At 43.3% G+C, this 23,939-nt stretch overlaps 1 protein-coding gene across 1 annotated transcript in view; it reads right to left on the bottom strand.

Annotated features, from left to right (window-relative positions):
• Positions 1-8,318: 8,318 nt before the first annotated feature.
• Positions 8,319-23,939, bottom strand: part of GCM1 (glial cells missing homolog 1 (Drosophila)) — a 22,926-nt gene continuing 7,305 nt past the window's right edge. Inside the window, exons 3-6 of the mRNA XM_011960215.1 lie at positions 15,351-15,603; positions 13,307-13,419; positions 12,125-12,253; positions 8,319-10,281 (exon numbers count right to left, since the gene is read on the bottom strand). Coding sequence (XP_011815605.1) covers positions 9,541-10,281; positions 12,125-12,253; positions 13,307-13,419; positions 15,351-15,603 — 1,236 coding nt within the window. The 3' untranslated portion in view covers positions 8,319-9,540. The remainder of the gene's footprint in view (positions 10,282-12,124; positions 12,254-13,306; positions 13,420-15,350; positions 15,604-23,939) is intronic.

Genomic DNA, 23,939 nt, shown 5'->3' with positions numbered 1-23,939 from the left:
TATTTTTCATATATTCTTTATATACATTATATGCTCTATTTTATATGTATAGATATATGCTCTATTGCCCAGGTACTGGTCTATTGCCCAGGCTAAAGTGCAGTGACACAATCATAGCTCACTGCAGCCTCGGACTCTCGAGCTCAAGCCGTCCTTCACCTAGTGTGCCGCCACACCAGGCTACTTTTTGATTTTTTGTAGAGAAGGGGTCCTCTTATGTTGCCCGAGCTGGTCTCTAACTGCTGTCCTCAGGCAATTCTCCTGCCTGACCTCCCAAAGTGCTGAAATTACAGGTGTGAGCCACTGTGCCTGGCCTCCAGGCTAGCCTTGAGCACAGTTACTTGCAGCAGCAAATACCCCTGCCATTTCCTCTTCAGGCAAAGACTGCCTTGAACATTCTTCCCAAAATTGAAAAGAAAGGTGTCTGGGTACCCCATCTACCCACTCAAACACACACACACACACGAGGCAGTATTGCCTGGTTTGAAGGCTTATACTCTTCACTAACCATTACTCATACTATCTCTCAGACATCCTTGTAAGTTACCTCCTTGTATCTCACAGCTCAGTTTCCTTGTTTGTTAAGTGAGGAAAACAACGTGTTCTTCGTCATCATGATGAGCATTAAATAATTATATAAAGCATTTGGCACAATGTCTGCCACACTCCACACTCTCAATAAAAAAGTATTAGAATATTTAACCTCCTGTCCCAACCTCCACAGAAAACTTTCAGCATCTCAAAACAGAGTTTCAACAGCTCGGGGACTTGAGTTCCCCAAATTAATGTTCTCCATCTCTCTTATGTACAGAGCAAATACCAATGGGTCCAAACAGCCTGGAGAAAAACAATCCTGTGGACATGTGGACATGTGAAGACCCTGGACTGACAGGGAACTAGATACAAGCGATTTACTATCCTCAGAGAAGAGGATAGCAATTCTGTTTTTGTTGTACGCACAAAGAGAAAAATGCTGGCATGAAGTCTCACAAAGGGAAGGTGAAGAAACAAGAACACCCAGGCTTTCAAATCTTACCATCCATCAGCCCACAAAACCTTATGTCTCTAGGTTACAATCCAATTATCATTTTATTTGAAACCAAAAGGAACACAGGTGCTCTGTGACAAATCAAAAATCCCAAAGCTTAAAAGGGAATGTTTAGATTCCAAAATCACTTTTTCCTGGCAAGGCAAAAACTAGCTAGGAAAAGAATGCCACGGGGATGTGTCTTCACTCCTGGCCAGAAAAAAAACTGTTGTGGAAGTGGCCTCTATGTAAATATTTGCAGAATGAGCAAATAAACCGCTGAAATCACCCAGGGCCTGACACGTTCTCTCTTCCCAGGACAACGCTCTAAATTTAAGGGAGGGATTCTAGTCAGAATTTGAACTTTATTCTTTCTGTTGTGAACATCAGAATTAAAGTTTAGGAGTTGGTTCTAGTTTTAAAATTTGTCCCATTTTTTTTCCCTTCATCGCGACATACAATTGTTTAGCTTCCACTCTGTCTTCCCCAGTCCTCCCCTCTCTCTACTTCCAAGCTCACTCATCCCAGGAGCTTGGAAGGACCCATTTGGCCACCAAGATAGCATTTCCACCTACCAACCCAGCCCAGATGTCCAAGTCCAGCTTAGCTTTGATCCCTCCTGGTAGACTCCATGGCAGAGGCAGGTGAACAAAAGCAATGACTGTTAAGGTGCCATCTGGGGTCAAGGCCACATACAGTCTGGCAGCACCTCAGCCAGTTGCCTTCACTGCCATCCTACCCCATTGACAAGGCCAGGAATATCTTCTCCCTTGCCTCTCTGAGCTTAGTCCTCTCCACTTACCCATTTCCTAATTAAATAGGACCCACAAGTGAACAGCAAAGCACTCCCCTAAATGGAGGGCCATTAGTGCCCTTGGGATCAGCTAATATGTCAGTAGTTCGTAGAAAAATACTGAATAGTAGCACAGCTGTTACTACTTGCATATAAACACAAATGTTGGCCGGGTGTGGTGACTCATGTCTGTAATCCCAGTGCTTTGGAAGGCTAAGGCTGAAGGCTCCCTTGAGCCCAGGAGTTCGAGACCAGCCTGAGCAGTACGGGAGATCCCTGTTTCTACCAAAACAAAACAAAACAACCTCCACAAATATACTAATCATATGCAACTAACAACAGAAGCCATTAAAAATATGTGCGACAAATTCACATTAAGATAAGTTCATCTAGTGATTTTTATTTCATTTTTGGATCAAAAACATTTGTACATAGTAAAGAAATACGATAGTACACACAGAGTTTATACTAAAAAGTACTGCCCCTCCCCCAATGCTCCCCAAGACAAAGCAAATTTAAACCTTTTCTAACTTTGGTTTTTCTGAGGTAACCCTCATCATTCTAAATCACATGCTCATTCTTCCGTTTCTTAATGTATCAAGTCTGGATCTCTAGTGATTGCCCAGGATGAAAAATGGGGTTTTCCTCACTTGTGTTTTTGCTCCTTTCCCTGTCTCTACCTTCTTCTTCTTGACTTTTTGCAGTCATATGCTGTTGTATGATTATTCTCCATGCCTCTACTAGATATCTTTGCAACTTAAAGTAACATTAAATCACTGTTTATTCTTCCATCCTTAGCCAGCACACACAGATGTGTTGACCCTACCCATATCTTCTTCCACTTTTTTTTCTCTTTTGCCTCTGTCAACCACACCTTTACCACAGTAACATTCTGTGCTGGAACTATTATGGGGTCTTTTGTATTTCATCTGCAGTTAATTAAAAAGTTGGAACCCATTGTGTCTATGCAAGTGGTTTAGGACACAGCTACATAGTAGCAAGGGCCATTTTTTCTTATCTGTGGCTTTGAAGATTCCAGCCTCAAGATCAAATGTCCTTCACTTCCAAAATGCAACAATACAAAGTGCTTTATTCTCAGGAACAAGTACCCAAGTGGAAGCCTCAGTTCCCCTAGAATAGTTAATTCAATTTCTCTTGAGACAAGTCTTACCTTTATTTTTATTGTATTTTTATTATTTTTAACTGTATTCCCTGGGATGCATGTTTGGGTGAAGTCCTGACTGGTAGCAGTTGATCTGCAGAAAGACTTTTAAGTATTGGTCCTGTTTCCTGTGCCCATCTCTCCTCATTCCTACCCTTCAGCTCAGTGACATCAGTCCACAGCCTTTCCAGGGTCCTGCCTTTCCATTTCACTTCTTTGTGACTCCTCATTATAGGTCCATATACTCCATCCATTTCCATTTTCCAAAAATTTGTCAACGTTTCTGATGCACTTATTATCCCCCTTATGTTCTCTTAGTTCATTTTTTCATGCCTCATTATTGACAATTAGGATTTCCAGCAAAGGCATACATTTGGTCTGCTACCTTAAGCTAAATAATAAATGACTTTTATACAAAATAGGCAGTGAAACAAGTCCCTACTTTGGATATTTTATTCATACTACATTTTTATTAAGATCAGAGTAATAGTCCCAACAATGGTTTGTTGTTGTTGTTGTTTGAGACGGAGTCTTGCTCTGTCACCCAGGCTTGCTGGGGTGCAGTGGCACAATCTCACCTCACTGCAACCTTCTCCACCTCCTGGGTTCAAGCGATTGTCCTTCCTCAGCCTCCCAAGTAGCTGGTATTACAGGTGCACACCACTACTCCCAGCTAATTTTTGCATTTTCAGTAGAGACAGGGTTTCTCCATGTTGGCCAGGTTGGTCTCAAACTCCTGACCTCAAGTGGTCAGCCCGCCTCAGCCTCCCAAAGTGCTGGAATCACAGGTGTGAGCCACTGTGCCCAGTCCCACAGTTGCTTTTGATTGACCTTTGATAATTTTTTACATTTGGTCCATTCTAAGGCAGTTATGCACACTGAGCAACCCTAGGAGCCTGGCATTGAGCCAGGTGCTAAACAGGAAATGATTTACACATACATATCAAGACAGTATCAAATATAATACATTTTAGTGCTGTAGTAACATCCATGTTCCCATTTTATTTACCTTTCATATTTTTTCTTTCCTTTCCTTTTTTTTTTTGAGACAGAGTCTCGATCTGTTGCCTAGGCTGGAGTGCAGTGGCACGATCTTGGCTATAATCTCCACCTCCCGGGTTCAATCAATTCTCCTGCTTCAGCCTCCCAAGTAGCTGGGATTACAGGCATGAGCCACTATGCCTGGCTAATTTTTGTCTTTTTAGTAGAGATGGGGTTTTACCACATTGGCCAGGCTGGTCTCAAACCCCTGACCTCAGGTGAGCCGCCCACCTCAGCCTCCCAAAGTGCTGGGATTACAGGCGTGATCCCAGCCTGGGATCCCATGCCTAGTCCCTATTATATTTTTCTGTTTGTATTTTATCTTAACCTTAACAGGTTTGAATCCTTACAGTCAGGTGTAATATCCTGTAACATTTTCTAGGCCCAAGTGTGGTTCTTGCCCCCAGTCAATGCTCACTAAACAGAGCAGATGCAGTTTTGCCTGGCAGAGCAGCCCACAAAAGCACAGTGCCCAGGATGACAGCATTCTTAGGTGCTCCGTGAAAATTTGTTGAATGCAATACTCTTCTGAAAAAAGTTCCAAAAAGACAACCAGAAAAAAGAAAGAAAAAAAATATTTTTGAAAAATACAAGAACATATCCAAGAACTGAAAAATATGAATGATTATATTAAAAGCCTCAGGGCCTTATACAATGAATAAGAAATGAAAAGGCCTATCTCAAGGCTTATTGTCACGAAATTTCAAGTAACAAGAAATAATAAAACTATCTGAAAGCTCCTAGAGAGAAAAAGTAGGCCATGTTCAAAGGACCAGAAATCCAAATGATATCCAGATTTTTCAACAGCAGCTCTGAATACTAGAGGACAGTGGAGCAGTAATTTCAGATTTTTGAATGATTTTTTTTTTTTTTTTTTTGAGAAGGAGTCTCGCTCTGTTGCCCAGGCTGGAGTGCAGTGGCACGATCTCAGCTCACTGCAACCTCTGCCTCCCGGGTTCAAGCAATTCTTCTGCCTCAGCCTCCCGAGTAGCTGGGACTATAGGCATGGGCCACCACACACAGCTAATTTTTTTTAAATTATTTTTAGTAGAGATGGTGTTTGACCATATTGGCCAGGCTGATCTTGAACTCCTGACCTTGTGATTCGCCTGCCTCGGCCTCCCAAAGTACTGGGATTACATGAGCCACCATGCCCGGCTTTTTTTTTTTTTTTTTTTTTTGAGACAGAGTCTCGATCTGTTGCCTAGGCTGGAGTGCAGTGGCACGATCTTGGCTATAATCTCCACCTCCCGGGTTCAATCAATTCTCCTGCTTCAGCCTCCCAAGTAGCTGGGATTACAGGTGCATGCCACCACGCCTGGCTAATTTTTGTATTTTTACTAGAGATGGGGTTTCACCATGTTGGCCAGGCTGGTCTCGAACTCCTGACCTCAGGTGATCCGCCCACCTTGCCCTCCCAAAGTGCTGGGATTACAGGCATAAGCCACCACACCCGGCCATTTTGAATGAAAATTACTTTCAACCTGCACTTCTAATCTCAGGTAAACTCTGTGTCAAGTAAAAGAACAAAAACAAAAACCAAGTATATGATTAAGACATTTCCAGACATTCAAGTGCTTCAAAAATGTATCTCCCATGCAACTTTTCTTAGAGAACTAGTGGGGTGTGTGCTCTACCAAAATGATGGAATACACCCAGAATGAGAAAGACACAAACCCGATCGAGAGGAGAGGAAAGTAAGCCCAAAGACGAAGGAGCAGCAGGATCACAGAGCAGCCTGCCCACACTTGTTCAGAGATAAAAGGCTCCAGGAGTTGCTGGGGGCTGGGGATCCCAGAGGGAATTAACTGCAAAAGGCACAGCAGGACTTTTCAGGGGAACTGCCATATCTTGATTTTGGTGAGGTTTCATTGTATACAATGACCACGTGTACAGTGTTCAAAACTCTGTAAAATGAGTTGAGTTTTTTGTTGTTGTTTTTTTTGTTTTGAGATAGAGTTTCGCTCTTGTTGCCCAGGCTGGAGTGCAATGGCGCAATCTCAGCTCACCGCAAGATTGAACCTCCACCTCCGGGGTTCAAGCAATTCTCCTGCCTCAGCCTCCTGATTAGCTGAGATTACAGGCATGTACCACCACGCCCGGCTAATTTTGTATTTTTAGTAGAGATGGGGCTTCTCCATGTTGGTCAGGATGGTCTTCAGCTGCCAACCTCAGGTGATCCACCTGCCTCAGTCTCCCAAAGTGCTGGGATTACAGGCGTGACCCACTGTGCTGGCCGAGTTGAGTTTTATTGTACGTAAACTGTTTTTCAATACAACTGATTTTTGTAATTTGCTGGAAGAATGCATGATCGAGGCAAGAAGTGGTGCATATGTCCTAAATCCTATAATCAGAAAACAATAGACATATAAAACTAAAAGACGTGTAAGCACATTCTCTAATAATACAGAAGTAAGTACTAGAAATAACTCAAGGAGTTAAAAAGTGGAGACCTCTTGGAGGGGTGGGAATAGGACTTGGGAGCAGAGACAGCTGTTGTTCATAGTAAGCTTTGTGATGCCAGCTGACCTTTGAGCTATGTGTATGTTCTCACTTTGATAAATATCAATAGAATAGTTTTTTGGATTTTGTTTATTTATTTATTTTTGAGACAGGATCTGGCTCTGTCGCGCAGACTGGAATGCAGCGGCACAATCACGGCTCACTGCAGCCTCAACCTCCTGGGCTAAAGCAATCCTCTCGCTTCAGTCTCCCGAGTAGCTGGGACTATAAGTACACATCACCATGGCCAGCTAATTTTAAAAATATTTTTTAGAGTCTTGCTATGTTACCCAGGCTAGTCTCAAACTCCTAGGCTCAAGCGATCCTCACACCTCGGCCTCCCAAGGTGCTGGAATTACAAGCATGAGCCATCGTGCCTGGCCAAGATTATAGTTTTTGAAAATGAGAAAAGGTTTGGAATAACAGGATGCCTAGTCTGGTGGAGGCAAAATGTTTGCAATACCCAGAAAGCCTTGGACCAACAGGAGCTAAAGTTTCCTTCAGACAGTTACTATTTCTTTAGCTCTTTCATTTCATTTTGGGTGAGAATAAAGAAATGTATTACAGCAATGAAAATAACAAATTACAGCTACCTTCTTATGGATACAATGTTGACCAGAAAAGGCAAGATCATACAAAAATGTACACTAACTAGATGATGGCTAGACTGGTGTGTTCTTACAACAATTGAGCTCTATGCTATGACCTATGCACTCTTCTATATGCGCATTATACTTCAATTAATTCTTCAAAGTATACCATATGATTCTATTTCTTAGGCTCCCCAAAAAGACCAAACCAAACTATAGTTTAGGAATACATACAAAGGTAGTAAAAATGTAAACAGCCAGTCTAGTGATCACCTTTGGGATACAGGGAGAGGGTTGTGATCAACAGTGGGTGGGACTGAAATCCACAATAAGGGGAACATCTGCAGTGCCAGTAGATCCTATTTCTTGGTCCAGATAGTGTTTACAAAAGTATTCGCTTTACAATTCTGCTAACCTGAATATATAAGGTTTTTATCGATTGACTGATTGATTGAGACTCTGTCATCCAGGCTGGGATACAGTGGCACAATCATGGCTCACTGATTTGATAAGCATCGACCTCCCTGACTTAAGTGATCCTCCTACCTCCCAAGTAGCTGAGACTACAGGTATGCATGATGACACCCAGCTAATTTTTAATTTTTTGTAGAGACGGGGGTCCCGCTATGTTGCCCAGGTTGGTCTTGAACTCCTGGGCTCAAGTGATCCACCCACCTTGGCCTCCCAAAGTGCTGGGTTACACGTGTGAGCCACCATGCCTGGCCAATATAGAAGTTTTAGATATAGTCTTGCCACTTAAACAAAGGAATTTAGAAGATTTGAACAAATCTAAATGTTTATCAATAGGGACTATTTAATTATAAGTCATGTAATACACAATGCACTATTAAAAATGAAGCAGCTGTGATCCTATATGCTTATAAGAACCTAATGCTCAAATTGGGTCCTAAAATGACAAAAACCATGTCAGAAATGAATCTGATATGATACCACTTATGTCATCTGTCTCTCTCTCTCATATATATATATATAAACATTTTATGTGTATGTATTTTATGTAATGTATTTCATATACATTACATATAATTATATATATGCAGAGAACATCTCTAATATCTGGAATAATAGACAAGAAACTTGTCAGTGTTACAGAGAGGAGACTAGAAATAGGAGACTTCTTTTTCACTTTTGAATTTTGTATCATGTGCATCTGTTACTATTCTAATAAAGGAGAAGGAATCATTTATTTTAAAAATACTTGTTTATTGCATGGTTCTCTCCAGATTTTGTGTCTAGGCTTACTTTTATTTATTATAAAGTACTTCAGCAAAGAAGAGAAACTGGCATTCAAACATGGCCGGCCAATCACTGCCAGGCTAATTGCCCAAGAGCTTCTCTAAGCAAACATTTCTCACCTATTATAAACCCCACATTGATATAGGTGTCAGAAATAATAAATGGGACAAAACAGAAGCCCCTGTGCAAGGGGAAGTCAGTGAGAGGCAAGGAGACCATGCATATCACTAGTATTTCTCTTCGTATGGCAATTTAACATTGCTGTTCTTTGTCTTTATGAATAATGGGGTTAGGTCAGGTTCCTTGTCATCACAAGTCTTAGAAATCATCTAGAAAACATGTATTTTACACACTAATCTCACAACTAGATAACATATTCAGTACTTCAGTGGTAGAATCTTCAGCTTTTCACACCTTAGGCAGTTCTTCTACCATCTACTTCTGTTTCTTCATTCTCAGTTCCCAGGAAGGCATAGATTGGGTCCTGCATAGGTGGGCATGTCACATGTCTGCTCCATATCATTTGCAACAATGACAATGAAAATCCAGCATGCAATGTGGCTGAGGTGCTGGGAGCCCCAAACAATGTGGGGGAAAAAGCACAGGGCATTTCACATCCCAGACGGGACAGGTTTCCATTCCTTACTGAGGGTGGAAGTACTAGATTGGAGGAGAAGGAGCCAAAAAAATTACTCATATGAAAAAAAAAGCCTTGTCAGCCAGGCACAGTGGTTCACGCCTGTAATCCCAGCACTTTGGGATGCTGAGGTGGGCGGATCACTTGAGATCAGGAGTTCGAGAGCAGCCTGGCCAACATGGTGAAACCCTGTCTCTACTAAAAATAGAAAAATTAGCCAGGCGCAGTGGCAGTCGCCTGTAACCCCAGTTACTCTGGAGGCTGAGGCGGGAGAATCACTCGAACCCAGGAGGCAGAGGTTGCAGTGAGCCGAGACCGCACCACTGCATTCCAGCCTGGGCAAAAGAGTGAGACTCAAAAAAAAAAAAAAAAAAAGAAAGAAAGAAAAAGAAAAGGAAAAAAAGCCTTGTCTACTGCTTATCGTGATTCTCATTTATCTATGGTTATGTTTTAAAAATTATTTCCTACGGAAATTCTTTCAGCCCTTCCCCATTTTTGAGGGGCGGAGATGCACATAGTGAAAGATTCGGGTCATCTCAAAGGACACAGGTTCAGAAGCATCTCACTGTTGCAGTGATCCAAACCCAAGTATGTCATTTCTTCCTCAAAATCCCATTTGCTGCTCTTGCTTGGCAGTGAATATTGCTGATGAGGATGAGAGGCGTAGGTGAAGAGAAAGGGGTCTTCCTGAGGTGAATGGTATGCAGGGGACTGGACGTAGCTGTTAAAATCCACATGTACTTTCTCTTCATAAAGATTCCCCCCTGGATTTGGCCATAATGGGGGACAGCCAGTTTTGGCTGCAGGTGGCTCCAATGGAATCTGCTGGTAAAAGGGTTCTGAAGAGTTTTGGGAAGGAGAGAAGCTGCAAGGCCAGCTGGTCAGAGGAAAAGGATAATTGGAGTAACAGTTGTCATTAAGATGATTTCTCCCCAAAGCAGCATTTTTACTCCATGTTTGCAGATCGCTGTGATCAGAGTAGACTCCGGAGGCAGAAGGAGGAAGCAGGTCTCCACTACTGTAGGTTCTGCTACTGGACAATTTACGCTTTTCATAGAGCTTCGTGGGGTCCACAGTGGAAGTCTGGTCAGTCAGATCTGTGATTCCTCCCAGACCATAACTCTTGGAGAAGGAAAAGCAATCATTTAGTGAGTTCTGCTGAGAAGTGTTAGCTATTAAATGTCCACTGTAACTACCAGGCAGTTGGACGCCTTCCTGGAAAGACCAAGTTAAAGGTAAACTCCCCTGACTTTGTGTTTCACCTGGAAGAGACTGGAAAGGAAAGTGAAATGCTCGTGTTAATAAGTTAAGCAAATCCAAACCACTACCATAGGCATCCATGAGTTACTCTGTACAAATAAGAGCTCCGTCAGATTTTCCTCATTCCTTACACATTAATACTTGACGCATAAACACATGCAGCAGCTTGACCACAACCACGACACATTGAAAAAGGCAAAGGCTGCCTCTGTTTCCATGTTAAAGCTTACTAACCAGTAAGAGCCACATTTCCCTACATTCTGTGGAGACATGAGTGTGTTTAGGATGTTTCACACTCAAACACAAATCTGATATCCTAATTGCCTTTTTGTGTTTTATTTTTGAGATGGAGTCTTGCTCTGTTGCCCAGCCAGGCTGGAGTGCAGTGGTGCGATCTCAGCTCACTGCAACCTCCACCTCCCGGGTTCAAGCGATTCTCATGTCTCAGCCTCCCAATAGCAGGGATTACAGGCGCCTGCCACCACGCCCAGCTAAGTTTTGTAATTTCGGTAGAGATGGGGTTTCGCCATGTTGGCCAGGCTGGTCTTGAACTCCTGACCTCAAGTGAGCCGCACGCCTTGGCCACCCAAAGTGCTGGGATTACAGGCATAAGCCACAGCGCCTGGCCTCTAATTACCTTTTTGAGAGACTTATAAGGAACTATTCACAAAATATCAAAGTATAACTTCAAAGATTTATATTATACTCAGCACAGCTCTCAGGGGTCTCTCGCTCTCATCATTTCCTCCCTTGGCTTTTCTGTTTCTTAGTGCTGGTTGGAATGTGAGAGACCATGGTTGCTGTCGTTTTTTTCTTTTTCCTTTCCTCAAGAGATTTTTCTGTAAATTCATGGGAATTTTGTTGAACCATAAATCAGACCTCTAGAACATAAGTGGTACATTCATTTATTTTTCTAAATGGAAGAAGTATATTTTTCTTTAGTTAATCATTAAAAAAAAAGGATCTGGTTGAGAATTAAGTTATGCTCTTGTTTAGGTAAAACTACTTGCTGTTAAGGGGATATTTTTAGGGGATAGAGAAAAAGGGTTGTGACCAGGTAGATTGGATGAGAGACTGAAATGCCACTTGACTTGTCCCATGGCTGGGAGAAAGGATGAGGAAATAGCCATTTGGGTTTGGGGGGCTCGCATTTCCCTACAACAGACCCACATTACAATTTTTGTTTAAATAAAGTACTTTTAGAGCCTCTAGGGATGGACCAGCTCCATCTCTGTTCTCCCAAAAAGACATGTGCAACTTTGAACAGTAGAAAAAGTATGGGAACTACTATCAATATTAAACAAATGCAAGAAAACCTATGCTCTGCCGCCCATAAAGCAGTGGACTTCACATCACAGTTTGTCTGTGGGGAAGAGCCTCCACTCCACTATTGCCACCCTAGGACAGCCATCATTTTCGGAAACTGCTTGCTTATTTCATCTTGATAGAATATGCTAAGAAAACCATCTGTTTGGGGATGTATGGAAATTCAGGAGGGCGGGGAGGGGGTGGGCGGTGAAATGCATGAGGTTACTATTTTGTGGAGATCATTTTAATTGTTTTTGATTCTTGTCAAATATAAGTTAAGTGCTAATTCAAGTTTCTCTTTGTAATTGTAGTAGGGAAGATGATTCTCCAACTACATGGACTTTATGGTTCAGAGCATGCTACAAAGATGGTAGAAAGTAAGAGTAAAGCCTCAGATTTAATTTCTTTGGCACATGCTTGTTTGCAGATGAGCCTGATAATCCATGATTTCTGGCTTTTCCTGTGTCAGCAAGGAACCCAGGAAACCGCTCCCAGCAAAGGCGTGGCAAGGTTCTGCGTGTGTTGAATATACATAATGAAGGATTACCCTGGTCTCTGTGCTCCCCTTCAGGCTCAAGGAGATGGAGGAAGGTGCTGTATGCACTTTCTTCATGGCTCTTCTTGCCTCCGCCTCCAACTTGGTTTCTGGTTTTGGATGATCATGCTCTCCCTTTGACTGAAAAGAGACAAGGAAGTAGAAAAGAAACGATGTAACACTAACTAGACTGTGCTTCACTCTGTGTCCTGCCCCCAGGGTGGTGTTGCAGTCGCCTATGGTAACAAGACTGGATGAACCTCTGAAGACGCTCCCAAGCCCACCACGCTCCTGCCTGCCTGCCTGCCTCTCACCCACCCAGCAAAGCCATAATCACAGTGCTAAGTAACACTTATTAAATGCTTCCTGTGGTATGTGCCGGACACTAATAAACACCCTGTGCACCTTATATCTCATTTCGTCTTCAGCACAACCCTTGAGGTACATACTATTATTATCACCCCCAATTTACAGAACAGGAAACTGAGGCATGGAGTGATTATGCCAGCTGGGTAACCTCATCTAGAAGTGAGGGAGATAGGATTCCCCTACCTGGAGCTGGCCAAAGCTGAGAGTCAATAGTTAAACATTCAGGGATTTTCTAGGCTGATTGTTAAAAATGACTGCAGGCTTGAAATCAGCCACCATGGGAATATTTCCATTACCGAAGTTGGCAAATGCTACAAATCAGGACATTTTCTTTTTGGAGAACTGGTTTACCAGCATCCCACTAATTCAAACCCAGGCAGCCTGAGTCAGGGACCATTCTTCACCACTGTTGGTGCCACTGCCCCATTAGTACTCTTACACATTCTACAGAAAACTGGGACGTGGAAGAGGAAAGTCACCTGCTCGGGTTTACAGAGCGAGTAAAAAGTCAGAGCTGGTGTTCGAACTCAGATTTGCTGAAGGCTACCAGTGGCATGTGGCATGCTTAGAAGCACTGTGCTAACCTCAGTGTGACTAGATTAGCGGCCTCTTCTCCTGAGGAGTGGAAGCAGAGACAGCCAGCTCCCCTTCTAGAGCTCCCCAGCACTTCAAACATCTATTAGAAGTGCAGGAGACAGACAAGCTTGCTCTCTCAGAGTGTGAGCCCTCAGGGATGGTGCAGGATCTCATTCACCAGTGTATCTCTAGCCTCTGGTGAAACTCCTCAGTAATGAAACTCTCACGCAACTAACTCAAAAATCCAACCTGGAAAAATATAAAGCGTCCATCGTGCCTCCAGAAGTTGGTGACCGGGAAGCCCCCATGACCTCGGCAAGGGATGAGCTTCAGAGGCCCGTCACAGTTGGGACAGCGTTTCCCTACAAAAGAGCAGAGGAAAATGACTACACCTGGCTGAACCATGTCGGTTGACTCCTGGGCAGCCTTGAAGATTTTAGCCCTGACTGCAGGATGGCAGAGGATAAATCTGGGCAGAGTCTCATGAGCTCCCATCCACTAGATATTACCCCTGACCCTTGGAAGCCTAGCCACCAAAATGGCCCAGATGGGTCTCACACATGCATAGGGGAAGTGGTTGCCTACCAAGTAGGATATTTCACAGGTCAGGGAGGAGCTCTTCTGAGCAGAAAATCCCTCCCTACTTATTTAGTGATATTTGAAATTTTGACCAGGCACGGTGGCTCACACTTGTAACCCCAGCACTTTAGGAGGCCAAGGCAGGCGGATCCACTTGAGGCCAGAAGCTCGAGACTAGCCTGGCCAATATGGTGAAATCCCGTCTCTACTAAAAATACAAAACTTAGCCGGGCGTGGTGGTGCACAACTGTAGTCCCAGCTACTCTGGAGGCTGAGGCAGGAGAATCGCTTGAACCTGGGAGGTGGAGGTGGCAGTGAACTGAGATCGCACCACTGCACTCCAGCCTGGGTGACAGAGTGAGACTCTGTCTCAAACAATAAAAAAGAGAAGTTCTTTCAACTCACAATTAGAACTAAGGGTCAAGGGGCCAAGCTACATGGGAGAGTGAATGCAGCTACTACATTTTCAGAGGTGTAAATGACTGATGCCAGGTCCTGATCTAAGAGCAAGTTTGGAAGACAAACTACTGGGAAAAATATAAGGTAACTTGAGGTTTGAAGTGGGCAAGGTACAGGGCATGCTGAATGTATCTATTTCACAATCCAGTGAACGTGTTTAAGAAAATGAACAAATATCTCAGCACGTGATTATGATGTGAACCTAAATGAATGGAATTGAGTCTAACCTTTCACAGCTGCCATTCCACATTAATGCACACATTGAGATCACTTAGGGACCCACAAGAGGTCCAGTGGCAAGTCCAATAAACTACTTTCTTCTAAATTTTACATGGGCCATTGATGAATTAACATTAACCCCTTAAGTGATACATTTTTCCTTTTATTTTTGGATGAAGTCTGTCACCCAGGCTGGAGTGCAAGTGGTGCAACCTTGGCTCACTGCAACCTCTGCCTTCTGGGTTCGAGTGATTCTCCTGCCTCGGCCTCCCAAGTAGCTGGGATTACAGGTGCACACCACCACACCCGGCAAATTTGTGTGTGTGTGTGTGTTTAGTAGAGATGGGGGTTCTGCCTTGTTGGCCAGGCTGGTCTCGAACTCCTGACCTCAGGTGAGCTGCCTACCTCGGCCTCCCAAAGTGCTAGGATTGCAGGTGTGAGCCACCGCCCCTGGCCATTTTTCCTGTTTTTTTGGAGACAGGATCTCACTCTGTTGCTTGGCCTGGAGTGCAATGGCTCCATTATGGTTCACTGCAGCCTTGACTTTCCAGGCTCAAGCAATCCTTATGCTTCAGCCTCCGGAGTAGCTGTAACCACAGGCATGTGCAACCACACCCGACTAATGATTAAATTTTTTTGTATGGGTTGGGGTCTCTTTATATTGCCCCGGCTGGTCTGGAACACCTGGGCTCAATTTATCCTCTCATCTTGGCCTCCCAAAGTGCTGAGATTACAGGTGTGAGCCACCACGCCTGCCATCTTCCCTTTAACAGGAGACTTCAGTCCACTGCCTTAACCAAAGGGGGCATTTTTGATGGTGGGTGCTCTGGGTATGGCAGATATGGGGGCTCCTTGCTGGAGCACAAGGGGTCTGGTTGGTTCCCCTCCATATGCTCCATATCAGAACAGCCTTGGCTGCCACTACACTCCAGGGTGAGCATTGTGCCCTTGGGCGGTGCTGGGACATAGTGACCCATCCGGTAGGGGCATCTGAGGGATGCCAGCTTTTCTGCTGGTGCCACCAAGCTCTACTCACGCTGCTGCTTCTGCCGGGCCTTGTCACAGATGGCAGGTCTCAGGTAGATCTTGCGTCCCTCCTCTGCAAGGCAGTCGCGGCCGCACACCACCACACCCAGGCAGGACTTCTTGAGGATGCGGGAGTTGTGGTTGTTGGTGTTGCGCATGGCCCAGCTGCTCAGGTGCCGCTGCGCATTCTTGTCCTCGGAGCTGTAGATGTGTTTGGCATAGGAATCTGGCCACTCCTGGAACCAGTCAGTCTTTTTCACGTTCTGATAGAAACACAAAAGATACGACTATAGTTTAAGCTAGAAAACACAGCTGTCACCCACCGGGGAGGGAGTAGATGGGAAGGATGTTTTGGCACTCAGGACCTGAACAAGAGACCTTTGGCAAAAGCCTCCCTATATTTAATTCTGACAGTGGGATCTGTGAGCCCAGCACAACATGGCAACTGAGTGCTGTGTCTGTCAGGCATTCAGCCGCTGGATCAAAATAAATGGTAGCCCCTGTGAGTTCTATCTGATTGACACTTCCCTAGCCCTCAGTGATACAAGTAATGACCATTTCTCCGTAGGAATTTTTGAAGGTTAAGTAATGCTATGCTCTTACACAATAACTGTGGAAAACAGGGCCCTGTGTGGTGGGGTATGCCTGTAGTCCTAAGCAACTCAGGAGGCTGAGGTGGGAGGATGACTTGAGGCCAGGGGTTCAAGACGAGCGTGGGCAATGTAGCAAGACCCCTTCTCTAAAAACTCAAAATAAACTGTGGAAAACATTGTGGTGGGATGGTGAGATAATGTCTCGTACCGTGCTGTGGTTACCTTGCTGGGAGTCACACAGGTTTATGCAATATCACCAGAGATAAGCAGTGGGAGGGATGAAAAGCCCTGGTTCAGAGAGATCAAAGAGCCACTTTTCCCCCAGAGATTTTCTTCCTTTATCTTTAACCCTACACTCATGTGCCTCAAACATGACAGGGGAGTAAGAAAGAGCTTGTTTTGACTGAAAGCGTCTCTGTTATTGCCCAGGACTGGCGCTCTGCCCTGTGTATGAACATTTGACTAAACTCTCCTTTAAAACATCAGAGACAAGGAGAGTTGTCATTCAGTGGACAAACTTTCCATTTGCAAGATGAAAAGTTTCTAGAACTCCTTTGCACAACAGTGTACGTATAATTACCACGACTGCACTATGCATTTAAACATGGTTAAGATGGTAAATTTTAAGTTGTGTTTTTGACCAAAATAAAATAATAATTTAAGAAAGGCCAGGGACACAGGACACTCAGTCCTTATAGCACACATTATTTTGCTCTCTGTGCCTCTGTTTCTTCATCTGTAATATAGGGATAATGAGACCTGCCTGCCTGAAGAGTTATTCTGATGATTAAATATGATTTTATATATATTAAATACTTAGCACAGCACCTAACATGTTGTAAGCTTTAAATAATTGTTAGTCACTGATGCTGTGGCTCATATTCCTAGGCCCTACATTGATGCACAGATGCTGCATTTGACAGACCCTCTCTTGTTCTTAGAATGAGAATCAGCAAGCAGTGTCAGCAGTCAAACTTAGGCTGTGTCCATGCCCTATGGCTTTCAGAGACTTAGCATGGTGTAAGAACATTTTTCATCTAGAAGGTTCTAGAAGGTCAAAATAGACGATTCTAGAAGGTCCAGAAGAAGAGACTAGGTTGCTTCTTCTTTGCTTTCCCAACCAGAAAGCACAGCCCACAATATTAAAAAAGACAAATTTTAGAAGAAAAAAGTAAAAGTGTAAGGATTGATGGGCATTTATTGAATTAGAATTCAAATTTAGAATGTGCCAAAGAACTTCATAACTTGAGACTCTGGGCAAGTAACTTTGTCTTTAAAGCCTGTTTTGCTCTTCTCTAAAACTGGAACATTGATTAAACCTGCCTCACAAAAGTGCTGTGAAGAGTAGATGTGTTGTAAACTATAGATTCCATATAATGATACTTGTTGAATGGAATGTCACAGGGCCTGAGGTGGTCTGAGGAAATATAAATGAGAGGTTTTAGGTCCATGCAGGGTAGTACTATTTGGTGGTTAAGAGCTGCAGTGAGCAAACTAGGGCCTATAGGCCAAATCCTGCCCATTGCCTGTTTTTGTAAATAAAGATTTATAGAAACTCATCTATGTTCATTCACTTAAGTGTTGCCTATGGATGTTTTTACACCACCGCAGCAGAGACTCTATGGCCCACAAAGACTGCAATATTTACTATCTGACCCTTCACAAAGAGTCTGAGATTCCTGGCTGTAAGCTTGGACTCTGGAGGTACACTGTCTTTCTGGGTATGAGTCTTAAGCAAGTCATTTTCTTCTCAGTGCCTCTGTTTCCAGCTCTGTAAAATCGGGTAACATGAGTCCCCATAGGGAGGTTTTGAGGACTTACTGAATTAACATACATGACGCACTTAAAACAGTGCCTCACATGCAGCAGGTTCCTCCTCAATATTAACTGTTATTCTATCAGATCTGGAACTGCCCTCAGCCAGTCAATGCAGTTTTAAGAGTTACTGGCTTTCGGGAGAGAGAAGACCCAGTAGAGGTCACTTCATGCTTTAAACCTTGCCAAGCCGAATGCAAGATAAGAGTCAAAGTCCCGGCTGGGCACGGTGACTCATGCTTGTAATCCTAGCACTTTGGGAGGCTGAGATGGGTGGATCACCTGAGGTCAGGAGTTCGAGACCAGCCTGTCCAACATAGTGAAACCCCGTCCCTACTAAAAATACAAAAAATTATCTAGGCGTGGTGGTGGGTGCCAGTAATTCCTGCTTCTTGGGAGTCCAAGGCAGGAGAATCACTTGAATCTGGGAGGTGGATGTTGCAGTGAGCCAAGATCGTGCCATTGCACTCCAGCCTGGGCAACAAGAGTGAAACTCTGTCTCAATAAAAAATAATAATAATAAAAGAGTCCAAGTCCCTATAAAATAAAAGCCTAACTGGTACACCTCTTATTCCACAACCTTCCTTCTCAGGGCATGACAGTGGCTGGCCCTTTGTGTGCTGTGCTGTAACTACTGCGGTTTGGGAAGGGGGAAGGATATAAATACTAGGAGGATTGCATCTGGAGAAGTTCCCTGTAGTCCTTTAGGCAGTTGCAGCAGAGATTCCCAGATGGCCAGGCCAGAATGCTGGTTGGACCATTTGCTTTTTCCAGACTGTCCCCTCTCCTCCCCAGTTCCCTAGTAATTTTGGGCTTGCTGAGACTCAATGCCTGGGGTGAGAGAAGCTCCCCAGCCAGCATGCCTCCTGCTCTCTCCACCCACCTTATCTTCCCTTCCTTCCTTCCTTTTTCTGACCCAAAGCTGCAAACAATGCTCTCTTGTTTTCTGTCACAGTAATGCCATAGAAAGCATAATAGAGTATCTTATCTTTTGAAATAATAATGTAGGTTAAAACATTAAAATGTGTACTTTTAGCCAGGAATAGTGGCACACACCTGTAATCCCAGCACTTTGGGAGGCCAAGGCTGGAGAATCTCTTGAGCCCAGGAGTTCAAGACCAGCCTGGGCAACACAGTGAGATCATCTCCCCTAAAAATAGATTTTTTTTTCTGAGTGTACTTTCCTCTAATATTGAACTGTAAAAAACTACTGGTGCACTTGAATTATTCCAACATAAAGCACAGTTGTCAGGATAGCAGAGATGAGGGCAAGGTGGACTTAGAGGAAAGCTGAGATTTTCATGCTTTAAAGGTAAGTGGCCTCTTTAGGTTGGTCAGAGCCATAGACCCCATGAACCAGAAGGAGTGGAATATATTTGTGAGAACATCTCATATGTTCTGATTAAAGCAAAGACTCCTTGCCTGTAGAGGAAGAAATGGTCTCTACCATCCTTTAAGCTTTTCTCTGACAGTCCCTCCACTGGTACGTTAGTCTTCCAGTTCTATTAATAATGCAGTAATAGCCAGGTGCAGTGACTCACCCCTTTAATCCCAGCACTTTGGGAGGCCAAGGTGGGTGGATCACTTGAAGCTAGGAGTTCGAGACCAGACTGGCCAACATGGTGAAACCCCGTCTCTATCAAAAATACAAAAATTAGCCAGGCATGGTGGCGCATGCCTGTAATCCCAGCTACTCAGGAGGTTGAGGCAAAATAATTGCTTGAACCTAGGAGGCAGAGATTGCAGTGAGCCAAGATCATGCCACTGCACTCCAGCCTGGGTGACAGAGTGCTTTGTCTCAAAAAAAAAAAAAAAAAAAAAAGCAGTAATAATTTGGATAACTTATGGATTGAGAACATTACTAGGAGTAAATGTACTCACATCAAGCTAGTCTCTGGGCCATTTACTCATGCCTGGTCTTTGACCTGGACGTTTAGTGGGGTCTTTGATGTCTTTTTACACTGAAATTAAGAGAAAACCCAGCTCTCAATAATGCAAAGGAACTCAAGTGTCAGGTGGATGATTGTGATTTCTGAAACCTGTTAAACCAGGGTCTCAGAGGGGTAAAATTTAATAAGAAACAATAATCATTTCTTCATGTTTAGCAAATCCCCACAAAATACTTTCTTCTTTTTAGAGCCTTTGTTTGTTTTAATTTCTAACTTTTCATGAGTAACTCTTTGTTTTTCCTCTTAGTTAAGAAGTTTATAATTGAAAGGGAATATTTCTAAGGTTTCCAACAGGTAGACTTAACTAATTTATATTTTATAATCTCCTGGGTAACATCATTGGGGGGTTAACTGATATTTCAATGACTTCTGGGTATAATTTTTTACTAATAGATTTAATCCTCTAACTCAGTCAAAATCTTTGTAGCTCTGTGCACTCCCAGAAGACCCTTCATCCTCACCTCATTCTAATTTATTCAACTACTTGAAGTTTTAAGAGGTTACCTGAAGAAATTAAGTATTGTTATATAAAACGAATAAAGTAAAATAAAAATTCTGAAATAAAGTATCAAAAATATCTACATTATCATATGATATTATGAAATTGATTTTCATTTGGAATATAGTCTGCACTTGTATGAAGTAATTATCTTCCAGATTTCATTAATTATATAGCTTATTCATTACTTATAAATAAATGTTTCCAAGTAGAACAGGAATAGCAAACAAACATACTTTAAAGCAAATTATACAGAAGTACAAAAATCAGATATTATGGAAAACAGAAAAAAAAACCTTCAACCAATGTTTTGATTTACACACAACCTTTCAAGAACTTATCTCTTCTGGGCCAACTGGAAATAAAACTTGAAGTGTTACCAAGGAAAGAAATTCAATTCAACAAAATGCTTCTATGCTTGTTCAAGAATTACTCCTTAGGGCAGGCATGGTGGGGAATGTCTACCCAGTAGGCTAAGGCAGAAAGTTGCTTGAGCTCAAGAGTTCAAGACCAGCCTAGGCAAGATAGTAAGACCCCCGTCCCAAAAAAAAAAAATAAATTACTGATTACTCTTTAGACTAATCCTGGTATTTCTTAGTCAAGAGATCACGACTTAGGCCAGGCCAGGTGCAGTGGCTCAGGCCTGTAATCCCAGCACTTTGGGAGGCTGAGGTGGGCGGATCACAAGGTCAGGAGATCAAGACCATCCTGGCTAACACGGTGAAACCCCGTCTCTACTAAAAATACAAAAAATTAGCCAGGCATGGTGGTGGGCACCTGTAGTCCCCGCTACTCGGGAGGCTGAGGCAGAAGAATCACTTGAACCCGGGAGGCAGGGGTTGCAGTGAGCTGGGATCACAACACTGCACTCCAGCCTGGGCGACAGAGCGAGACTCCATCTGAAAAAAAAAAAAAGACTCAGGACAAAGTTCCTTATTTACTCTAAAAACACTAAGCTAGGCCAAGTTACCCCAGCTTTCAAACCCTGTCTATATTCTCTTTTCGCTTCCCTTTTCCACTCCACCCAGCTAAGCAAGGGACCTGCTGCAGGTAATGCTCCTGTTTACATCACACCAGAAGCACAAAGTGGCAGAAGAATTCTGGTCCAAATTGCAGAGGCCCCAGTGATCATGGGAGCCCATATAGGTAGAGCTGTCTCAGGGAAGTTCAAATGACCCTTGAGGTCAAAGACAGAGACAAAGGAAGTTTGTCTATCAAAAATACAAAAATTAGCCAGGCATGGTGGCACATGCCTGTAATCCCAGCTACTTAGGAGGTTGAGGCAAAAGAATTGCTTGAACCTGGGAGGCAGAGATTGCAGTGAGCCAAGATCATGCCACTGCACTGCATGCCACAAAGGAAGTTTGTCTCTGCAAAAGACAAGCCCAAAATTGTAAGCAAACATGAATATTTGAGCTCTCTCTGTGAATCCATGTGGCCACACGTAATCAGAACAAGCCAGTTGTAGTACTCAGATTTAGCTGGCTAAAATCATAGTCTAGGAATGAACTAATCAGAACTGTGGCCCCTTTGCAGTTGACTTTACTATTCTATACTAGAGAATGTTCTCTCTACAAAAAAAAAGTACTTAAACCTTGTAATTTTGTGAGTTAATGGCTTGGGGTGGCTTTGGCCATAGGTTTAATCTGCAAACTGCTCAGTGGGTAGGAACAAAATGATCCAGGGTGTTTGTTGGCTGTAGTGCTATTGACACAACCTGAACTGAGAGAAACTGGCTGGTATTTGAAACAGAGTGGGTGCTCTCCTCTCACTAGTGAAATGGGTACTATTTAAGAGAAAAAGGAACTGAATTTCTTCCCAATTTTCAACCAGAAGAAAATAATTCGTAGAGATTCAAAGTTCTCTAAAGTATTACAATCAGTACTAATAAGAGTGTGACACTCTCCAGGACCATGTAATCCACATTTTTTTTTTTTTTTTTGACGGAGTCTGGCTCTGTCACCCGGGCTGGAGTGCAGTGGCCGGATCTCAGCTCACTGCAAGCTCCGCCTCCCGAGTTTACACCATTCTCCTGCCTCAGCCTCCCGAGTAGCTGGGACTACAGGCGCCCGCCACCTCGCCCGGCTAGTTTTTTGTATTTTTTAGTAGAGACGGGGTTTCACCGTGTTAGCCAGGATGGTCTCGATCTCCTGACCTCGTGATTCGCCCGTCTCGGCTTCCCAAAGTGCTGGGATTACAGGCTTGAGCCACCGCGCCCGGCCGTAATCCACATTTTAAATCAAGACTAAATCAACACCAGACATTTGCTGCTTGGATCAAGTAAACCTTAAAGCAATTAGATTTGAACTTTCTAGGTGCAAATGTAATTTAAGGGGAATAGGAAGGGAAAGCAAATTGGCTTGAAATAAAGACACTTTTATCAATAATGGTTTAAGTTAGCCGGGCACAGTGGCTCATGCCTGTAATCCCAGCACTTCAGGAGGCTGAGGCAGGCAGATCACTTGAGGCCAGGAGCTAGAGACCAGTCTGGCCAACATGGTAAAACTCCATCTCTACTAAAAAAATACATATACATAAAAATTAGCCAGGTGTGGTGGTGTGCGCCTACATGGTAGGCTGAGGCACGAGAATTGCTTGAATCTGGGAGACAGATAGGTTGCAGTGAGCCAAGATCGCACCACTCCACACTCCAGCCCAGGCAAAAGAGAGACTCTTGTCTCCAAGAAAAAAAAAGATTTAAGTCAAGTGCCTGCATTTCTGGGCTGGTTTCCCACAGGTTATATTGAAGAGAAATGGAATCAAAATAGAGGAATGGCCAGAAAAAAGTGAAATGAGGATTTGTAAAGACACACACAACATAAAGGAGGCAACATACAGGAAACAAATACAAGAGAGGAAAGATTTACTAAGGACAAGTGAAGTTGGAAGAATTGAGGACTTTCTAAGCTCTAGGATCTGATCTTTACACTTTCCAGCCCAAGATTAACGGCTTTCTACTACCAGTAAAACAACAGAGTCCTCTTAGGATGGCCTGCTTCCAAACCACCAGTAGTCCCCAAAATCTTCATGCTGAACACTTGTGTACAACTCTCTAAAATGTGAACATTTGAGTCTTCAGACCCTGGTTCCCTACAAGGACCTTGAAAGTCAACGCCCCTGCTAGGATGGTTATATGGAAATGGCTTGTGTAGTATCAAGCAGAAAGTAAAGCAACTCATTACATTATGTTTCTTTCCTGTTGTCCAGGCCAGCATGTTTCCTAAATTCAGACTGTTGCTGTAGTTAATGACATAAGTAATAGATGATTGATTTAATTTATTTTTTTCTCTAACCTTACACAAACTCTTCTGGCCTTGTTCCCCATGCCAGGGTCAAGTTGAATTACACACTCCTTCTTTCAAACTCCTCTAGCATTTTTCTACAAGGCATTGATTCTCTATTTAAGCAGTAATCTTGTTCCACTAGCCCAGAAGATCATGAGCATTTCCAAGGAAGTTAACATAGCTTAATGGCCCCAGTATCCCTGAGTCTACTGCAGTGTCTCCCACATTTCAGTTTCTCAAAAATGTCTGATATCTTAGTGAGGACATTACTGCTCACTGTTGTCAAAATTAACCCATAAACCTTGATGTATCTGAACTATTTAAAGACACATGGAGTTTCTCAGATCAGAAGATGCAACTGGTAATCATTTTGAAACTTCAAGGGCCAGGCGCGGTGGCTCACACCTGTAATCCCAGCACTTTGGGAGGCTGAGGTGGGTGGATCAGGAGGTCAGGAGA

Source organism: Colobus angolensis, unplaced genomic scaffold (genome assembly GCF_000951035.1).
Source record: "Colobus angolensis palliatus isolate OR3802 unplaced genomic scaffold, Cang.pa_1.0 Scaffold51, whole genome shotgun sequence".
Lineage (NCBI taxonomy): Eukaryota > Metazoa > Chordata > Mammalia > Primates > Cercopithecidae > Colobus > Colobus angolensis.
This window is presented reverse-complemented; position numbering and strand designations above follow the sequence as displayed.